The 20183-nt window shown below is 53.0% G+C and overlaps 1 protein-coding gene across 1 annotated transcript; it reads left to right on the top strand.

The window, feature by feature from the left end:
- Positions 1 to 9: 9 nt before the first annotated feature.
- DUOX2 (dual oxidase 2) lies at positions 10 to 18529 on the top strand (the record flags this gene model as incomplete). The annotated part of the gene is made up of 32 exons (XM_053664069.1): positions 10 to 103; positions 313 to 477; positions 998 to 1185; positions 1368 to 1569; positions 1712 to 1878; positions 2266 to 2326; positions 2462 to 2558; positions 3004 to 3094; positions 3377 to 3479; positions 4037 to 4200; positions 4791 to 4966; positions 5183 to 5301; positions 5645 to 5782; positions 5995 to 6108; positions 6300 to 6502; positions 6786 to 6971; positions 8018 to 8243; positions 8322 to 8415; positions 10093 to 10280; positions 10867 to 10936; positions 11366 to 11449; positions 11974 to 12152; positions 12243 to 12473; positions 12661 to 12760; positions 13451 to 13500; positions 13784 to 13911; positions 14162 to 14315; positions 15457 to 15686; positions 15921 to 16079; positions 16425 to 16580; positions 16685 to 16813; positions 17103 to 18529. Coding segments are annotated over 32 exons (4569 nt in total), but the record flags the coding sequence as incomplete, so codon positions are not given.
- Between the last annotated feature and the right edge of the window lie 1654 nt (positions 18530 to 20183).

The raw sequence follows: 20183 nt of genomic DNA, 5'->3' as shown, positions 1-20183 counted from the left end.
GTCTAACTCACAGGCGGCCAAGACGCACTCACTCTGCCCTGGGAAGTGCAGCGCTACGACGGCTGGTTCAACAACCTGAGGCACCACGATCGCGGCGCAGCAGGTGCGTCCAGGGACGGAGAAAAGGAGAGCGCGCGTCGCCAGCCTCTTGGCTGCCCGCGCCGCGAACTCCTATGCATTCTGGGGCCAGGAGACTGGGGACAGGGGGTCTCGTCACTGGGAGTGGTGGAGTGAAGGAGGAATAGAGCAAGGTTTGTGGGCTCTTTGGGGACCGTGCTCTAACACTGCCCGGCTCCCTCCTGCTTCCTGCAGGGTGTCCACTGCGACGCGTCCTACCAGCCAATTACGCGGACGGAGTGTATCAGGCTCTGAAAGAGCCTCTGCTACCCAACCCGCGCCAACTCAGCGACGCCGCCACGCGGGGCAGAGCGGGGCTGGCATCCCGCCACAACCGCACCGTGCTGGGGGTTTTCTTTGGTGAGCGAAAGTGGGGAGACGCTGGTGTTGACCCCTGAAGCCCCTCTGCGACTGCACCGGAGACCCATCCGAGACGCCGAAGCATCTCTTCCACCAGCCAAACAGCTGGCGGAGCACCGTTTCATCTCGGAGTGCTCTGGCCTGTCCATTCACGGAGACCTGGCCGTTAATTTTTTTTTTTACCCCCTGGCTCGAAACCCAGGAGTGCCACCGGACCCCTATTACTGCTTTTAGGATCTGAGTCCCCTGCCACCGCTTGCCTCCCGATATGATTTACTTTCTTTTCCCCGAAAACGGAGGGTAGGTGCAAGGATCTGTTAGGAGATGGGGACGGATGTGGAGTCGTCCCTATGTTAATTATACTGATTCTCATAACAACTTTGCAAATTAGAAAAAAGGCGGGTGGGTGGGTGACGGAAAGCTGGCCTCGGAGCCTGCACTCGAACCTCTGTCCTCCTGCTCTTGAGAAACCTGGACGTGGGAAGCGGCGATTCTCACCAGTTTGCACCCCGCGCCCCAGGCTACCACCTGCTCTCCGACCTGGTGAGCATAGACAGACCCGGCTGCCCCGCCGAATTCCTCAACATCCACATCCCGCCCGGAGACCCCGTGTTCGACCCGGACCGGCGCGGGGACGTGGTGCTGCCCTTCCAGAGGAGCCGCTGGGACCCCAAGACCGGACGGAGCCCCAGCAACCCCCGGGACCTGGTGAGACGAGGCAGGCGGCGGGGCAGGAGCTGGACCCCGGGCAGGTGGGGCTCCGGGCTCCGGGCGTCGGCGGGGAGGGGCTCCCACCCCCCCCCCCCACCCGCAGGCACCCGCCTGGCCCTGGCCCTCCCTTACCCACCTCGACTGCCCAGCCCCGGCTCACCGGCCCGATACCCTCGCAGATCAACCAGGTGACGGGCTGGCTGGACGGCAGCGCCATCTACGGCTCCTCGCACTCCTGGAGCGACGCGCTGCGGAGCTTCTCGGGGGGACAGCTGGCGTCCGGCCCCGACCCCGCCTTCCCCCGGGATGCGCAGGCCCCCCTGCTCATGTGGACGCCGCCCGCGCCCGCCACGGGACAGCGCGGGCCCCGGGGGCTGTACGGTGAGGCCGCGGGGCCCGGCGGGGGCGCGGGCGGGTTGGAGCGTCCGCGGCTGCTGGGGCGCGGACTGGGGTCAGCGAGGTGGCGCCCCCCTGGGCCACACAGCCTCTCACGTCCCCCCCTGTGTCCCCGCGTCCGATGCAGCCTTCGGGGCGGAGCGAGGGAACCGCGAGCCCTTCCTGCAGGCGCTGGGCCTGCTGTGGTTCCGCTACCACAATCTGCTGGCACAGAAGCTGGCTGGGGAGCACCCGCACTGGGGCGACGAGGAGCTGTTCCAGCACGCGCGCAAGAGGGTCATCGCCACTTACCAGGTCAGTGGACTGCCCTCCCTCCCCCGACCCCGTCTCCTGGTCCACAGGACACTCTGCTTCCCTGCAGAGCCCTCCATCCTCGGACATCCCCACCCAGAAACACCCTTTTCCGGGAGTCCACCCCTCCCCAGAGAGCCAGTGTGCAGGAATAGACCCTGAAATGATAAGGAGACAAAGTGTCACTTATGCAGGAAATTGAGCTGCACCCACCCCCTGAAGTCCCCTGTTCCGTGAGGGGACGGCCTCAGCATCTCTGCTACTGGAGTCCCCTCTCCATGACTGCCCCTGCCTGCTCATCCTCTCCCACTTAAGGCTTCCTTGGGCTCAGATCCCCCTGGCCTGGCAGCTGGAGCACTCGCCTTCCCTCTCCTCTTTCTTGACCCTCAGAACATTGCTCTGTATGAGTGGCTGCCCAGCTTCCTGCAGCAAACACCCCCAGAATATAGAGGTGAGGGTACCGGGGGGCACCTGGGCTGAGGGGAGGTGGTGGTTCGGATCCATAGTGGGAAAGGCAGGTCGGTGCTTGTTCTGGGAGGAGGGGGATGGGTGAGGAGCTTACTGTCCCGTTACTCCCGTGGAGCAGGGTACCGCCCTTTCCTGGACCCCAGCATCTCCCCAGAGTTCCTGGTGGCCTCTGAGCAGTTCTTCTCCACCATGGTGCCCCCTGGCGTCTACATGAGGTGAGGGAGGGGCTGGTAGTGGGAGATGAAGCCCAGCACTGGTGGGGGTGGCAAATCAGAGACTCTGGGGCTCCTGGAGTCTTTTATACACCTCCACAGTGTCATGGAGGAAGCAGAATTTGGGGGCCTGAAACAGCACCCTGAGGTAGGGGGCTGAGTCTTAATAGAGAAATCTCCCCAACTCCTCCTATGGCTGAACTTCAGCTGTTGAGAGCTGGATGTGTTCAGTAGCTTGGTCACCCCCTCCCCCCTTCCTTTTTCACTGTGTGGGTAAAAAGCAGCCTCTACCTTTAACCCACACACATTGCCAGGTCCCTTCTCTGTTCAAGGAAGTTTAGGGGCCGTCCCTTAACTTGGCCAACCCCCTCTGAGTCCCTCACCTTACTCAACCTCATCTCAGCTTCCTCCTTAAATTCACTTACCAATTCTTGATTCCTCACTTCAGAAATACCAGCTGTCATTTCCAGAAGATCGTGAACAAGGGTTTTGGCAGCTCCCCAGCTGTCAGAGTCTGCAACAGCTACTGGCTTCGTCAGGTCAGCTTGGGTTCAGGGTCAGGGGAAGGTGAGTTAAAGTCAGTCTCATCGCACAGGCTGGGAAAGGCAATAATTCCAGTTCTTGACTGTTGCCGCTCCAGGGCAGTGGGAGATGAAGGGTAGAGTGATCAGAAAATTATCTGGGGACAACAGCTCAAGAGAGTCTGAGATTGGCCAAGGGACCTTTGTCCTGATGTACTGCAGTGGTCCCAGATGAGAGGAACTGGGCTTTGGGAAGAGACCTGGAAGCCTACTTTGACCAAGTGTGTTGTTTACTTCTAGAGCCCGGACCTGAACAGTGCCCAGGCAGTGAATCAGTTGCTGCTGGGAATGGCCTCCCAGATTTCAGAGCTGGAGGACAGGATAGTGGTTGAAGACTTGAGGGGTGAGCTCTGGAACCAGAGGGATGGGGGCCCAGAGGCTGGGCTGCCTGGGGATTCTTCCGAGTTAATCAACAGGCAGACCTACGGTATCTATAATGCAGGGACACAGATACATACACGGCAAAAAGCCATTAGAAGAAATAGGCTTTGAAAAATGTCCTTCAACTCACAGTGTAGTGTTGTTTTCATTCTAAAGTACCTATGTCTGAGTAAGGGGAGGTGTTGCACCACAGTCTCTTTGGTGCTTAGGTCTCTAGAGTTTTTCACCCAGCTCTGTCTTGGGGTTAAGAAGGTAAAGGCCAGGGAGTTTTCTGCTTGGTAACTGAATTAGTCTTGAGTCTTAGGGGAAGAGTTTTGCCACAAAAATTGCCCACGATCACACATGATGACATTGACCCCAAGCCAAGGTGAGGTTGATGTGGATACAGGTCATGTGCAGACAAGAGCTGGGGGTGGGGGAGGAGCAATTGGGAGTTAGTGCCAACAGCCCAATTCAAGGCTATTGGGCAAAAAGGGTTGAAGCAACTGAACCTATAGTCTAGTCCTCTCCCCTCCTTAGATTACTGGCCTGGCCCTGGAAGGTTCTCCCGTACAGACTACGTGGCCAGCAGCATCCAACGTGGCCGGGACATGGGGCTGCCCAGCTATAACCAAGCTCTACTGGCCTTGGGGTTAAAGACCCCGAAGAATTGGAGTGACCTCAATCCCAGTGTGGATCCACAGGTCAGGAATAGTAATGATGATAATAATAGCAGTTAAAGCTTTCCTGTGGCCCTACTGTTCCAAGTCCTTTGCACATGTAGCTCATTTAATCTATGTCAGAAATGTTGTAGGGTAGATAACATTATTCCCATTTTTCCAATGACATAGTTGTTAAGTCAGCCATACAAGCAGGATTTAAATTCAGCCACCTGATTCTGGAGTATGTTCCTCACCATTACATTGTACCATTCCTGCAGGGTGACCCCCAAAGTGGATGCCATTGCCCTGTTCCTGCAGGGTTCCTCCCCCCACCATGAGTTGGGTGACTCTGAAGCTGCTAATCACTGGGGCCAGGCAGTCTGAGTAGCGGTGGTCACAAAATGTGGTCCTTAGGGATCTGACAGTGGTCTCACCATGAGCAGGGACACACTGGTCTTCCCACAATATTTGCCACCAAACAAGGGAACTGTCTAGGAAAAGGAGACTTCCTCAGGCCTGAGCAGCTAGCTAAGTAGCTGATGGGGTCCTGTGTTTGAGGGGTGGGGCAATAGACACACACACACACACTCACATATGTGTACACATACTCCTCACCTCCTGTGGTGCCCCAGGTGCTGGAGGCCACGGCCGCACTGTACAACCAGGACCTGTCCCTGCTGGAGCTGCTCCCTGGGGGGCTCCTGGAGAGCCATGGGAACCCCGGACCCCTCTTCAGCACCATTGTCCTTGACCAGTTTGTGCGGCTGCGGGACGGTGACCGTTACTGGTTTGAGAACACCAGGAATGGGTAAGGCCTGCCTGGGCCCTCCCCTCAGACTGCACCTCGGCCTGGGCTTGGGCCCTCTGCCTGTAAACAGCCCTCCTGGGCCCTGATTTCCAGCTGGCCCTCCTCTCGCCCCAGCCCCCTCTGGGTCTCTTTCCTTATCTGGGTCCCTGGGGCTGGGGTTGCTGGAGGCCTGACACCCTTTCCCATCTCGACATTTCTTGCCTTCCTCCAACTTAGGCTGTTCTCCAAGGAGGAAATCGCAGAGATCAGAAACACCACTCTGCGTGATGTGCTGGTGGCTGTCACCAGCGTGGACCCCAGTGCCCTGCAGCCCAATGTCTTTTTCTGGCATGAAGGTGGGTGACCTGGCAGAACACAAGAAATGATTCCAGAGAAAGGAACAAGGTTTGGGGGATCACTTGGTGCTGTCCAGGGAGTCAGGCACCAGGCAGCCCCTCCTGTGTCAGTCTGGTGGTCTACATTAGGCTGCCTCCCTCAGTAGGAACTGGACTGGTTTGCAGGTTGTACCCTGTGGTCAAGCTGCAGTGGGTGCTGAGAAATGTGGAAGGGGACTTTTTGAGGGGAACGTGTTCCAGGGAAAAAGGAGGGTAACTGCTTCCCTACAGGACAGAGGGAAGGGCACCTGCACAAGGACTGGGACACTCAGGCTTTGAGATTTTTTTGTGCCCTCTCTCTTAGGTGCACCCTGCCCTCAGCCACAGCAGCTCACAACTGACAGCTTACCACCCTGTGTGCCCATGACCGTGTCTAACTACTTCAAGGGCAGTGGTCCTGGTTTTGGTATCACCATTGTGGCTCTCTGCTGTCTTCCACTAGGTGGGCCCTTTTACCTCCCATCTCTCTTCTGTCCCCCCCATTTCCACAGACTGTCCCTGCCCCTCATTACCTGCTGGCTTGCAGGACTAGTTCTTTGGTACAGTTGAAACCAGACACAGTGGGCCTTGGGAAGGGAGGGGCAACAGCCAAGCCTCAGTGAAGCTCCAGGTGAGGGGCTCCCCTACCTACTGGCTCCTTCTGATCCCCTTCAGTGAGTCTGCTTATCTCTGGGGTGGTGGCCTATTTCCGGAGCCGAGAACTCAAGAAATTACAAAAGAAAGGCAAAGAGAGTGTGAAGAAGGAGGCAGCCAAAGACGGAGTACCAGGTGAGATGGAGCTGAGGAGGTGAGGAGGTAGGGGCAGATGGGCAGTGGTGCTGGAAGAAAGAACCAGGTTATAGATGTGGGGGGAAACCAGCTTTTGGGATGCCTGCTCAGACTGGTAGAGTGGAATTGGCCTGAGGGCAGGGGCCTGGGAAGCTATGCTGCACTGCTCTGCCCAATTATCTCCTTCACAGCAATGGAGTGGCCAGGCCCTCAGGAAAGGAGCTACCCCATCACCATTCAGCTGCTCCCAGACAGACGGCTGCAGGTTCTGGATGGGCGTTTCTCTGTGCTGCGCACTATTCAGTTGCAGCCCCCGCAGCAGGTCAACCTCATTCTGTCCAGCAACCGTGGATGCCGCACCCTGCTGCTGAAGATCCCCAAGGAGTATGACCTGGTACAGCCCATCCTGCCTTTACTCTCACAGCAAGTCCTCTCAGGTTACCCTCTTCTTAGCTTCAGAGCTCACCTGTGAAGGTTGATGATGGGAGAGACTCTCCTTTCAGAGGTCCCCAGACTCAACCTGACCCTCCTTTTGACCCTCTTGGGCCACTCACCTGTCCCCAACCAGGATGGATGGAGGCAGCTTTTTCCTTCTACCCCCAACCTAAGGTTCTCTGAAGGGAGGCTGAACCAGTAGCTGGAGCTCTGAGCATTGGCTCAGTCTTCCTCCCACCCAGGTGCTGCTGTTTAACTCCGAGGAGGAGCGAGGCACGTTTGTGCAGCATCTGCAAGACTTCAGTGTGCACTGGGCTCTGGGCCTCAGCGTGGCTGAGATGGATGAGAACAAGCTGTTCAGGAAGGCTGTGACCAAGCAGCAGCGGGGCCGCATCCTGGAGGTCTTCTTCAGACACCTTTTTGCCCAGGTGCGTGGCTGTGCCTTTTGGAGATAGGACCAACCCAGGGCTGGAGGGAACCTTGGTCTCATAACCTTGGTTGAATCCTAGCTTTGCCACTCACTATCTGTGTGACCTTAGGCAAATCACATTGTCTCCGCTCTGTATGTCAGTTTCCTCATCTACAGAACAGTGTATTGAAACAGGATCCACTTCTTTGGGTTGTTGTGAGGATTCAGTGAGACCGTCTACATCAGTGGTTCTCAAAGTATGGCCCCTGGACCAACAGCAGTAGCCTCTCCTGGGAATGTTAAAAATGCAAATCCCCTAAAAAAAAAAAAATCCAAGTCTTCAGCAGCCCTCCCCCACCCGTGCCTCCACTCTAGACCTAGTGAGTCAGAAACTCTGGAGTTGGGCCCATAAGCCCACCAGGGGATTCTAATGCACTCCAAAGATGATGAAATAGGAACTTAACTCAAGTTTGTATCAATGAGCCTATGGTAAAATTGGTTTTGTTACACATCGTTTTGCTTAAAGTCACAGAATCTATTGACATTGTTATGTGAGGACTCAACTGTAAATTGTAGGCATTTAACAAATGGTTGTTACATGTACATGACTTTTAAAACCTTTGCACAATTTGCAGAAATCAAATCAGTCACATGGCAGCCCGTCTGCATTGGCAAGAGAACATAGCCCTAGCCTTTTCCTGCCCGTGCACCCGTGCCTGCTACATCTTCTGTCTGCAGTATAGGCTCTCTCACTTTGCATTCCCACACTTCACCCCTCACTGCTCCCTACCTCTGCTCCCTACAGACTCAGCACCATTCCTATTATATAAAGTTCCTGGATCTTGAGTCCGGGGAGAAAAATGAGCTGAATGTCAGAGACTTGAGTCATCCCCTTTTACTGGAGAGCAGAGGCCCAAGTCAGAACTATATCTGAGGACCAGCAGCAGATACCAGGGTTTACCCTTTCTTAGCTGGACTTTGGAGAGATGTGAGGGTCCCTGCTGAACTGTATACAGCCAGGCCTCACTTCTTTATCTCCCTCCCTGTGCTACTTCCTGGGTATAGGTGCTGGATATCAACCAGAGAGATGCAGGGACCCTGCCCCTGGACTCATCACAGAAGGTGCGAGAAGCTCTGACATGTGAGCTGAGTAGGGCTGAGTTTGCCGAGTCTCTGGGCCTCAAGCCCCAGGACATGTTTGTGGAGTCCATGTTCTCTTTGGCGGACAAAGATGGCAACGGCTACCTGTCCTTTCGGGAGTTCCTGGACATCCTGGTGGTCTTCATGAAAGGTAGGAGGTCTTGGGCCATCCCAGGAGCTAGGTTTATTTCAGCAGACAGGTGATCTTCATCCCCCTTTCTCTTCCTAGGCTCCCCAGAAGACAAGTCCCGGCTGATGTTCACCATGTATGACCTTGATGGAAATGGCTTTCTCTCCAAGGAGGAATTCTTCACCATGATGCGGTATGGGCTGGGCCCTTCCAGTCCTGAGACTTTCTAGTGTTTTAAACAGGAAAACAAGTCAGGTCAAAGGAGAGTAGGTGAGGAGATGATCTGCACAGAGAGCTGGCCCTCAGTGTATCCTAGACTCTCAGAGCAGCGAGCTTCAAAAGTTTACCTGGCTAAACCCCTGCCTCCAGGAGGGTCTGTATCTGCACTCTTAACATCAGCTAAAAAATTCTCCCTCCCTATTGAAACAAAAACAACAAAGCCATGACCAACACCAATATGACCACTAACAGAAGTCCACTAACCCCTTGGATGACTTTGGACCCTTGCAAAGTCCACAGCATGCCGAGTGCTTCTTTACACTGTGGAATAATGGGTGGGTGGAGGATGGACAACCTTGGTCACTCTTCCGATGTTAATCACCACAACAGGAAAGAGGAGAAACACGGAAAGTCCCTCAGTTTTCCAACCCTTCTCTCTTACCGCTTCCTAAGCCATTTCAGATTGTAGCATCCTGATAAAAATCAGTTCTGAGACTTCTCATTCCTGAAGATAATGCTCCAGTAACACAGCCCCCTTCCTCTCAAGGACAGGGTTCACAACTTTCATTGTTCCCTACTGAATGCACCTCCTCCGCACTGTGACTGGCACATAACAGGCATTCAACACATAGTTAACTGAATAAGATGAACTAAATGAACAAAGAATGAACAGAATGCACACAAAAACCCAGATCCTTTTAACTTTTTTGCTCCTTTAAACCTTTCCACTGACTTCTGCATTCCCCTTAACTGCCACATCCTTCTTACAGTCTAGATGCCACAACTGGACATGAACTTCTCGGAGGGCTAGGGTAAAGCCAGCTGATTGCAGACTGTGCCTCACTGGGTGTGCCATTGCAGGCCCAGGCCAGGGCTGGGCCCAGGGAATGTACAGTGGGTCCCTGCCCTCCAGGGGTGAGCTCCCTGCCTTCTCATCCTATACTCAGTGTGTGGATCTTGCTCAGTCTCAGTGGGATGATGTGTATGCTGGGTTTTGTTTTGTTTTGGTTTTTAATGTGATGGCAGTGCTCGCTCTGTCATGTGGGATAAGGTCTTTTTCTTCTGGATTCACATGAACTTGCATGGTTAGTTCATCTCATCCCAAGACACAGCCTAAGAAGAGAGTATGGCCATTGCTGCTGTCATTATGGGCACTGTCAGACTGGGTGTGGAAACACTCCTGCGCATGTCCTGGGGTTTTGGCATAAGGAAGCAGTAGCCATTGCAGCTACATTCCCTCCCCCGGCCGTCTGTGCCCGCACTGGACTGTGAAAAGGGGAGCTCAGTGAGAGCCTGAGGTGTGGGTGGCTTCAACACAGCAGAGTGGGCAGAGAGCTTGCCATGCAAGGAGGCCATGGCATACCCAGACACATCCCTACACTAAGTGGACATTCATCCCAGGTGTAGATGCCCCCACCCCAGTTGGACAGCTGCTATCTTTAATTGGTCAAGGCTACTTTCAGTTTTGTTCTGCCTTTGAGCCTGTGGCCACCCCACCTGGCTTAGTGTCAGATGCAGGCTGGATGAATACCTTCTGAGTGCTATTTTTTGTGTCACTGGTAGCAGCATGAGATCATCCAGGGCCCATCTCATCTTTCCTGAGCCTGACCTTGCCAGGTGACAAGCTGCTCTGTCTCTGGTCATCCCTCAGGTCCTTCATCGAGATCTCCAACAACTGCCTGTCCAAGGCCCAGCTGGCTCAGGTGGTAGAGTCCATGTTCCGGGAGTCGGGCTTCCAGGACAAGGAGGAGCTGACATGGGAGGACTTCCACTTCATGCTGCGGGACCACGACAGCGAGCTCCGCCGCACACAGCTCTGTGTCAGAGGTGGAGGTGGAGGTGTGTGAGTATGTAAGGAATGGTTACAGTCAAGGAAGGCCGTGTCCTCAGAATGAGAGTTCCCGGAGCATAGGACCCAGATCTCATTTCTGTCTTAGCCCTTGTGCATAGCACAGAACCTGGCATGTGTAATCCAGGGTGTGACGTACAGCTGTGCAGTTCGGCACTGCATAAAGCAGTGCACTGAGGGTTCAAGAGTAAGATGAAATCCAGTCTGCGTGCTGCTCACCAAGTCATGTGCATCGGTCTGGGGTGTATCTGCCCAGAGGAAAAGGGATTACTTTTTACACAAAGAATCTGCAGGGCCCAGGTGTGGACCTGGAGGGGATTTCTTTTTCTAATTGCACAGGATTTTCACACTGTATAGGGGTAGCTGCCCTGTGTGCAGTGGGTACTCAGTACAGGGAGTGAGGAGAACAAAGCTGGAGCAGGAGATGAGGACATGACCAAGTCACTGGCAAGCGCTGCAGCAGCCTTCCCAGAGAGTAGTGGGCGGTGGTGGTAGTCATGATGGAGGGATAGTCTCCCACCACACCCCTCCCTACTGCCCTCATGGGGAAGCCCAGCCTCTTGTTCTCCTCTCCAGGTATTGCAGACATCTTTAAACCAAACATCAGCTCTCGAGTCTCATTCATCTCTCGGACTTCTGGGAAACGGTGAGAAGGAATGGGGCTTTGGGAAATCCCTTTGTTCAAGTCCTCTGCGGAGAAATCAAAGAAGTAGGGCTGGTTGAATTTGACCCTGGGGTCAGACAATAATGACCTCCGAAAGTAGCTCCTAGTGCATGGCCAGTCCTAGCACAGATTCCAGCTGCCTCCCACACCCCATGCTGCTCAGGAGCCTGGCTCTCTCCTGGCCACTGCAGGACAGAATCATCCTATCAAAAAGGTGACTAGATCATATTTATTCATTCTACCTTGCTTCCCGTCAGCTCCTCTCTGGCCAGTTTTATGGGCTGGTTGTGTGGACAGGGATGGATCCTAGGATTCACCCCTACCCTCCCGACTCCACCCAAAGCTCTGACCTTGAATCTTCCCCTGGCTGCAAAGACAAGGGGAGAATAAGACCTGTTTACCTTTTCTCAGTTCTTGCCCCCAGGAAGTAGTGATTCCTGCCTCAGAAGCCCCAGAGCTGGGAGGCCCTGGGCTGAAGAAGAGGTTTGGCAAAAAGTGAGTGTTTCCTAGACCCCTGGGGCCGGGAGCCACAGGAGAGATCTCAGGGTCTCTGGGCCCTGTTCACACCACCTCAACACACTGGGGACCATCCTGAGTATCATACCATTTGTACCTAACCCAACTGGCAGGCTGTACAATCAAATGATCAACATCCTAATCTTGGGGCTAGAGTCTGGTGCTCAGATGCAACGCCAAGACTGCAGGACGGAGTCTCCTGGCTCCTGCCCGCATTGGGCACAGCAGTGGGGCCTCTGCAGGAAGTGGAAAGAGGGGAGGGCAGAACAGACAGGAGGAAGATGAAATGGAGCAGTGGGAGACAGAAGGGGGGTGGATGGAACAAGTAAAGATGAGAGATGAAGTTTGGGGGGATTGGGAGTCTGCCCCCCAAATGCTTTTCCCTTTCTCTGTTGTGGTCCATCCTGGCTCCCGCCAAACCACCAGGTCTCCTTCATGGGGTGGTGCTCAGGGGGAGCCAGAGTACCTTGATCTTACAGCTACCCTGGCCCCTGCTGCCACAGGGTAGTGGTGCCCTCTCCGAGGTTGTACACGGAGGCACTGCAAGAGAAGATGCAGCAGGGCCTCCTGGCCCAGAAGCTGCAGCAGTACAAGCGCTTCGTGGAGAATTACCTGCGGCACATCATGTGCATTGCAGTCTTCTCAGCCATCTGTGCCGGCCTGTTTGCAGAGCGTGCCTACTGTATGAGTTCCAGGTTTCGGGCAGTGGGAAGGGTGAGGGGAAGCCCTTTGGTTGCTGTTCCCACTCCTCAACACCGCACTCCCTCCTCAGACTACTCCTTTGCCTCGCCATCTTCGGGCATCGCAGAGACCACCTTCGTGGGCATCATCCTGTCACGGGGCACCGCCGCCAGCATCTCCTTCATGTTCTCCTACATCCTGCTCACCATGTGCCGCAACCTCATCACCTTCCTGCGAGAGACCTTTCTCAACCGCTATGTGCCCTTCGACGCCGCCGTGGACTTCCATCGCTGGATCGCCATGGCTGCTGTTATCCTGGCCAGTATGTGGCTCCCAGGCAGTCTCCTCATTGCTGCAGCCCCCTAGGGTTAACTGTAGGGGAGATAGTGAGGTGTCTGGAGCTACTTTCACTTCCATCTTTTCCCCTGGCTGTTCCTCCTCTCTCCCTCCCTTGGGGTTGGATGTAGAGTCAGCCCTGGATGGGGTCTCTAACAGTCTGTCTCTTTCAGTTCTGCACAGTGCTGGCCATGCAGTCAATGTCTACATCTTCTCGGTCAGCCCCCTCAGCCTGCTGGCCTGCCTCTTCCCCAACGTCTTTGTGAATGATGGGTCAGTTCTGAGGAGGGTCCCCTAGGGACACCTGGGCAGGCCTAAGGGTATAATAGAAAAGAAATAGATGGTCCTAGATGCTTCACTCCCTCACTGAGTGAGGGTGAAAGGCCAACCTCTTTGGGGACGCAGAGAGGTTCATTCCTTGCCCTCAGGAAGGAAGCTGGCCATGATTGGCCAGGAAGGGAGTTTGGGAGGTAAAGTTGGGAACTCTTTCCCACATGTACCTAATACAGATCTCAGCCTGCCATCCATTCAATGAGCAAGTGTTTTATGTGTCCACCCAGGAGCCAGAGAGTAAAGATGCCAAGATACATGCAATCACTCAGCAAATACATACTAGGCTTTTACTATGTGCCTGTCATTGTTTGAGCATGGAGATAGGGCACTGAGCAAAACACTTACCTCTGCCCTCTTGGAGTTTAATAGAACATGAGTCAAGCTCTGGAGGAGGCAAAGATCGGCTACATTAGGAGAGTTCAGGACAACACAGGAGGAGGAATTGCTGAGAGAACAGAGGCTGAACTGTGGGAGACTAGGTCCATGCTCCTCAGAAGGATGGGACGGCTGGCCCCCTGGGTGGGGGCCCAGTAATCTGAGCAGTCAGGGCTGACGGAAACAGAATCACTCTATGAGAGTGATGGAGGACCTTCTGCCCCAGCCCGAGGTTCCATGTGCTTTTGCCCACAGGTCCCACTTTCCCCAGAAGTTCTACTGGTGGTTCTTCCAGACCGTCCCAGGTAGGGAGTGGGGCTGTGTGAGGGCTCAGGGGTTTCTATCGGAAGACTTCTGCTTTTGTTTTCATCTTTCCATGGTCACACACTTGTGTATAATGGTCCCTTTCTAGACTCTAGGACAAGCCCCAGCTGCAGTTCCTTTAGGCAAGCTGTCCTGGGGGCCAAGGAGGGATGAGGGTGGTCAGGGAAGGAGGGCAGAATGGGGGGAGGGGGAATATTCTGTTGCATTTTCAACCCAGGATGAGGCCCTGAGACTCTTCTCTGTCCCTGTGTTTCATACCCCCAGGTATGACAGGGGTGCTTCTGCTTCTGGTCCTGGCCATCATGTATGTCTTTGCTTCCCACCACTTCCGGCGCCGCAGCTTCCGGGGCTTCTGGCTGACCCACCACCTCTACATTCTGCTCTATGTCCTGGTAAGAGATTTCTCTGGGCAAGGCCAGCCATGGGGTGGGGTGAACACTCATGATGGCTAGGAAAGCAGGCTGAATTGGACCCAAGGTCTCAAACTGAGACCCTGAGCTCTGAGACCCCAGTCTCTAAAGGTGACAACATCCCCATTTACCTCGCCCAGGCCCAGAGCTCAAGCAGAAATTGTCTGTGCAAGGGGCAAGCAGGGAGGGGTCCTGGCTGGGCCTAAGCTATACTAACTGGCCATGTCTCCAGATCATCATCCACGGCAGTTTTGGCCTGATCCAGCTTCCCCGTTTTCACATCTACTTCCTGGTCCCAGCACTGATCTATGGAGGGGACAAGCTGGTGAGCCTGAGCAGGAAGAAGGTAGAGATCGGCGTGGTAAAGGCGGAGCTACTGCCTTCAGGTACCAGGCCTGGCCTGACCCTGGGTGGGGAGCACTGGAAGTTGACTTGGGGGGTGTGGAGAGATAGCTTCCAGGCCTCCTGACCCCCACTATGGCTCCTGTTAGCCTCTCTGGGCCCCCTGCAGCTTTCCTGCAGCCTGTGGGGAGGGAGGGGGACAGGGAGGGGCAGGGATCTGCAGACAATGAGAAGTGACTCTGAGAAGAGGCAGCTGAAAGTGCAGACTAAGGGATTTAAGGATGAGAAAGACACCCCCACCACCACCACGTTTGGCCTGGGTTCATGGCAGGGAGCTGTATGCCCTCTCTCACCACTTTCTGCAGAATAAGACCCTTTCAGAGATAGGCAAATGGCCTGATTGTGAGAGGCTGCTGTTGAGTCAGTGTTGGCTAAAGTTGGGATTCATGTCACTGTGGAGGGAGGCGGAGATGATTTTAGGTGTCTGGGGACCATCCAACCTTTAGGACTCACACAGTAAGAAAATTAAGTTCATTTTTATTTTACTTCAATTAAGATTACTTAAGAACAAAGTGTCAGCATGGTGTTATCATGCCTTTTGCACTCTCCAATACTTGCAAGTGCAACAAAGAGAGAATAGGCCTGAGGCTCAGCTGTGGTCAGGCCACAAAGAGTGTCCAGCAAAAATTTGATAAAACATAGTGCCTTCTCTTTAGAGTACTTGATACTGGTTTTCCACTTACCTTAGTGACCTAAACCTTCTTGTCAAGGTATATCAAATCGAAAAAGTAAGTCAATTTAAAGAAAAATGCATAAATGATAGTGTAGGAGGTGTGGCGGTATGGCTGCAACAGTGGAGGTTTGGCAAACAATGAAATGGTCCGTGGGGAACCCTACGTCCTCTGACCCAGTAGGCTTGCATCAGACCTGGGCCCTCTGTGGGAAGAGAGACTGGAAAGGAGAAGAGGGGCTGGAACAGAGGAGCAGAAAAGCCCAGCTCTCAGGTTACCCAGGATATAGCAGAGAGATTCTCCAACTCCCAGCCCCAGGAGCCCCACTTGTTCAAATCATGGGACTGTTCCCTATGCCTCAGGGATGTGGAGAGGACAGGGTAGCTGCTAGTTCTCAGGTACCAGGAGCAAGCCTTCTGATCCCCGCCCTTCTCTGCCCATGATGGACCCCCAGGAGTGACCCACTTGCAGTTCCAGCGACCCCAAGGCTTTGATTACAGGTCAGGACAGTGGGTGAGGATTGCCTGCTTGGCTCTGGGGACCACCGAGTACCACCCCTTCACACTGACTTCGGCTCCCCATGAAGACACGCTCAGCCTGCACATCCGGGCGGTGGGGCCCTGGACCACTCGCCTCAGGGAGATCTACTCACCCTCGCCGGATGGCTGTGCCGGATACCCAAAGGTGCCCATCATTGGGAAGCATTTTTGGGCTCTGGCATTGGCAGACATTTCCCTGCCCTCCCCCACCTTGTGATCAGAAGCACTGGACACCCCAAAGCCAGGCAGGGAGAGAGCTGGGTGCCTTAGAAGAAGCGAGGATATACTTTCATTTTTCTTCTCTTTGCCCACTTACATCATTTCTAGCCTCAGAGCTGGGGCAGGGCCAGGCTCATCTCATCCCCCCTTCTGTTGGCAGCTGTACCTTGATGGACCATTTGGAGAGGGCCACCAGGAGTGGCATAAGTTTGAGGTGTCAGTGCTGGTGGGAGGAGGCATTGGGGTCACCCCCTTTGCATCTATCCTCAAAGACCTGGTCTTCAAGTCATCCATGGGCAGCCAAATGCTCTGTAAAAAGGTAAGTGTCTCTCTCCCATTCTTCAAAGGAATGGGAATAGATGGACTAATTGTGTTTCCATACCACAATAGATTAGCATTAGAAAAAGCTGCTGACTTACACCCCCTAGGTCTGCCAGGGCCATTTATACTCAGTTTTCCAGATGCCAAATGTGTGGAGGGAGGGTAGGAAGTATAGTGAGAATGGCCTCTGCCTGGATTTGTGTTAGAAGCCTTGAATCAATCTTGTGGGTCCTGACAAAGGTTCAGTGTCTGTGGGTGGTCTGGGGCTTCCTAGCCTCTCAGGTGAAGGCATCTGGGGTGGAGGAACTTGGAGCTGAGTCCTAAGCTCCAACCCTGTCCCCAGATCTACTTCATCTGGGTGACGCGGACCCAGCGGCAGTTCGAGTGGCTGGCTGACATCATCCGGGAGGTGGAGGAGAATGACTGCCAGGACCTGGTGTCCATACACATCTATATCACCCAGCTGGCTGAGAAGTTCGACCTCAGGACCACTATGCTGGTGCGTCAGTGCCAGCCGGCCACGTGGGCGGGTCTCCGTCTGGACGAGGAGCTGACCCTGGCTCTGCCTGGCCCTGACTTCCTGCTCCATTTGTTCCCCACCAGTACATCTGTGAGCGGCACTTCCAGAAGGTGCTCAACCGGAGTCTGTTCACGGGCCTGCGCTCCATCACCCACTTTGGTCGCCCCCCCTTCGAGCCCTTCTTCAACTCCCTGCAGGAGGTTCACCCACAGGTCAGTTTCACCCACACCCATCCTGGGACTCTGACCTTCAAGCACCCTGTGGCTCTATACTGAGTGGAGAACTCCCCAACCTGGCCCCAGGATAAGGTCAAGTGTCAGAGGAAGGCTTCAACCCCCACGCACCTTCCCACCCTTGGCCCAAGTCTCCTCCTTGGGGCCTGAGGTTGATGCTCTGGTCATTCCAGTCAGGCTTGAAAAGAAGCTTCCTCCTGGGAAGTGAGCCTGTCAAGCTGTCAGGCCTGTCCTCTCTGCAACCACTCTCCCCCGACACGCTTGACAGGTACGAAAGATTGGGGTATTCAGCTGTGGCCCTCCGGGAATGACCAAGAATGTAGAGAAGGCCTGCCAGCTCATCAACAGACAGGACCGGGCCCACTTCATGCACCACTACGAGAACTTCTGAGCCTGCGCTCCCTGGCGCCTGCTTCCTATCTGTGCACCAGCCCTTCTGGAAGTTTGTCAGAATCTACCTCTGGCCTCGGCCGGAGAACTGGAAGAGTGTTTGCCTTATTACTCCTTATACCCCATGCTCTGAGAAGGTAGAGGACACCCCTCCAGCTCAAGCCACCTCAGGTTGTGGCAGACCCAGTGGGAAGAAAACAGCCCCGCTGTATGACAGCTAAGGGGGGTGAAGAGATACAATAGCTTTTTCCTCTGATAGTTCTTCAAGTCTGATTTTCTTCCAAGAAATTGATGTAATTGCTTTGGTATTTTCTTGTCCTGGGAATTTGAGGGAGGATGCAGTGGGGATGTGAAAACAGGGCTGAATGAGAACATCCTGAGAGCGGAGTTCAGCTGTGATTCTTAGAACCTGGCCAGCCCAAGTGCCTCAATTCAGTCTCTGAGGCCTTTTCCCTCCACCTCCATCTCCAGCCTGTTCTGCTCCTAGAGGCTCAGGAATCCAGAGAAACAAAGATATCTCCCCAGCCATGATGTTCCTGGTGTCACCTAGCAATGCCCATTGTCCTGACCCCCCGGTACCCCCTCTCTGAGCCACTGGAACAGCCTTGGAATTCTGGGAGCAAGGGAGTCCAGCCTGTGGGCCAGACATCTAAAACTCCTTCTCAGTTCCTGACTTCCATAGCAGTTGGGTGACTGCTGTTTTGACTCTCCCAGTTTTAACACCAAAAGTTTTTTACCCTTGGAAACCCCTTACTTTCAGGCAAATAGGGAAGTCACCTTACAAAATGAGTTGGTCACCTTACACAGGAGTCGACCTGGAATATCACCTCCAATTTTAGCTATTTTAAGACCCTTTCTTTTCCTTTTTCAACTGGATTTTCCCTAAAACCTTACCTTTAATTTTTTAAAATTTAGGTATAATTTACATACAGCGAAGTGTATAAATCTTAAAGTCACCATGTATGTGTGTTACCTGTATGTTGGTAATTCTGGTTGATCGCATCATCCCAGAAACCTCCCCTGTAACCCTTCCATTCAGTCTTCCCCCAAACCCCACAACCACTGCTGTCATTTCTCCAGGTTAGTTTTACTTATACTGAATGTACTCTTTTGAGACTGGCTTTTTTCACACAACACAACATTTTTGTGATTCATCCATATTGTTGTATATATCAGTAGTTTGTTCACTTTTATTGCTGAGTTGTATTCCATTCTAGAAATGTACCACAGTTTGTTTATTCACTCTTCTGGTGATGGACATTTGGATTAAGTTTTTAAAAATTAGGAATAAAGCTGCTGTCTACATTCTTGTATCTGTCTTTTGTTGGATATGATGCACTTATTCCTCTTGGGTCTATGAGGCCTGTCCAGAAAAAGTCCAAAAGTTGTTAGTATAATCAGAATGGTTTGCATTACATCTCTGTAAACTGGCAGCCAAGGAGAGTACCCTGGAATGCACATGTGTGAACAATGACAACTTCAGCGTACTAGTCAGTGGGGATGGTAGACACCAGTTGAGTGAGCATGTGTACTGTGTTGCCATCATATTCAAAATGACTGAGCATTCCAATTGACTCTGAATCAAATTTTGTGTTAAGCTTGAACATTCCTCCATGGAAACTATTCAGATTATTGAGAAGGATGCAGCTATGGGCAACTAATGATTGGCAGCTTCATCACCGCAATGTGCCCATTCATGCATCACATCTCATGTAGAGCTTTTTTTTTTTGTGAAACATCAAATCACCCAGGTGACTCAGCCCTGCTAGAGCCCAGATTTGGTGACCTGCAACTTCTGGCTTTTCCCAAAACTAAAATCACCTCTGAAAGGGGAGAGATTTCATATTGTTGATGAGATTCAGGAAAATCAGACAGTGCAGCTGATGGCAATTGGAAGAACTGTGCAAGGTCCCAAGATACCTACTTTGAAAAGGACTGAGGCATGGTTGTCCTATGTGCATCTTCTATCTTGCATCTTCTTCAACACATGTCTCTATTTTTCATATTACATGGCTTGATACTTTCTGCACAGACTGTATCTAGGAGTGAAATTGCTGAATCATGGAGTTCTACAGCCAATAGGACCTTGTGGCAGAGAGTTTCCAGCTATCTCTACATCCCTGCCCCAGGACCCTTGACCCTCTCCTCCTTGTACTATCCTACCACTTCTGACAGGCCACATGCCTTTGGCTCCAAGCCATCTACATTAAAGGAATCGTCCTTGGCTGGTATGGCTCAGTGGGGAGAGGGCTGGCCTATGAACCAAAAGGTCACTGGTTCAATTCCCAGTCAGGACACATGCCTGGGTTGCGGGCCAGGCCCCCAGTTGGGGGCATGGGAGAGGCAATTGATCGATGCATCTCTTACACATTGATGTTTCTCTTCCTCTCTTTCTTCCTCCTTTCCTCTCTTTGTAAAAATAAATATAATCCTTTAAGAAAAAAATAAAGGAATCTCTGACAGAACTGGAAGAGTGTTGGATCAGGAGCTAAGAGACCTGGACCCTTATGTAGCTACAAAGAAAAGTTTCTTACCTTCTCTGAGTCTGTTTCCTCTTTTATTAAGTTGTCTGTGTGGGTCTTAGGAAGCTAGTTAATGACACTGGCCCAGGAAATTATACAGATGGGAAAATATAGGTGTTGTGTGCCAATTGTAGCTTATTGATAACCAGTGTAGTGGCTGGACCAGTCTTCGGGGTTCTTAGTGTGACTATGAGATGCCCTCAACAATAACCATCAGGAAACCTTGAAAGAGAGAGGGTTCAGTACTTGCACATTCTGGGAGTTACACAGCACACCTGGGGCCACACAGTGAGGTCATGGGTAGAGAGAGGGGAGCCTAGCGTTGTTTTTATTGGGGCAGAGTGATAGCCCAGGGTTTCACAGGCTCATGTTTGGTGAACTCAAAACATAAGAGTGGGAATTTAAAGTGCCAAAAAGAAAAAAAAAGGGGGGCCTAA

The sequence above is a fragment of the Artibeus jamaicensis genome, unplaced genomic scaffold (genome assembly GCF_021234435.1).
Source record: "Artibeus jamaicensis isolate MK-2021 breed Jamaican fruit bat unplaced genomic scaffold, CSHL_Jam_final contig_3333, whole genome shotgun sequence".
Taxonomy (NCBI): Eukaryota; Metazoa; Chordata; class Mammalia; order Chiroptera; family Phyllostomidae; genus Artibeus; species Artibeus jamaicensis.
Note: the sequence above shows the minus strand (reverse complement) of the source record. Positions and strands in the feature narration are given on the sequence as shown.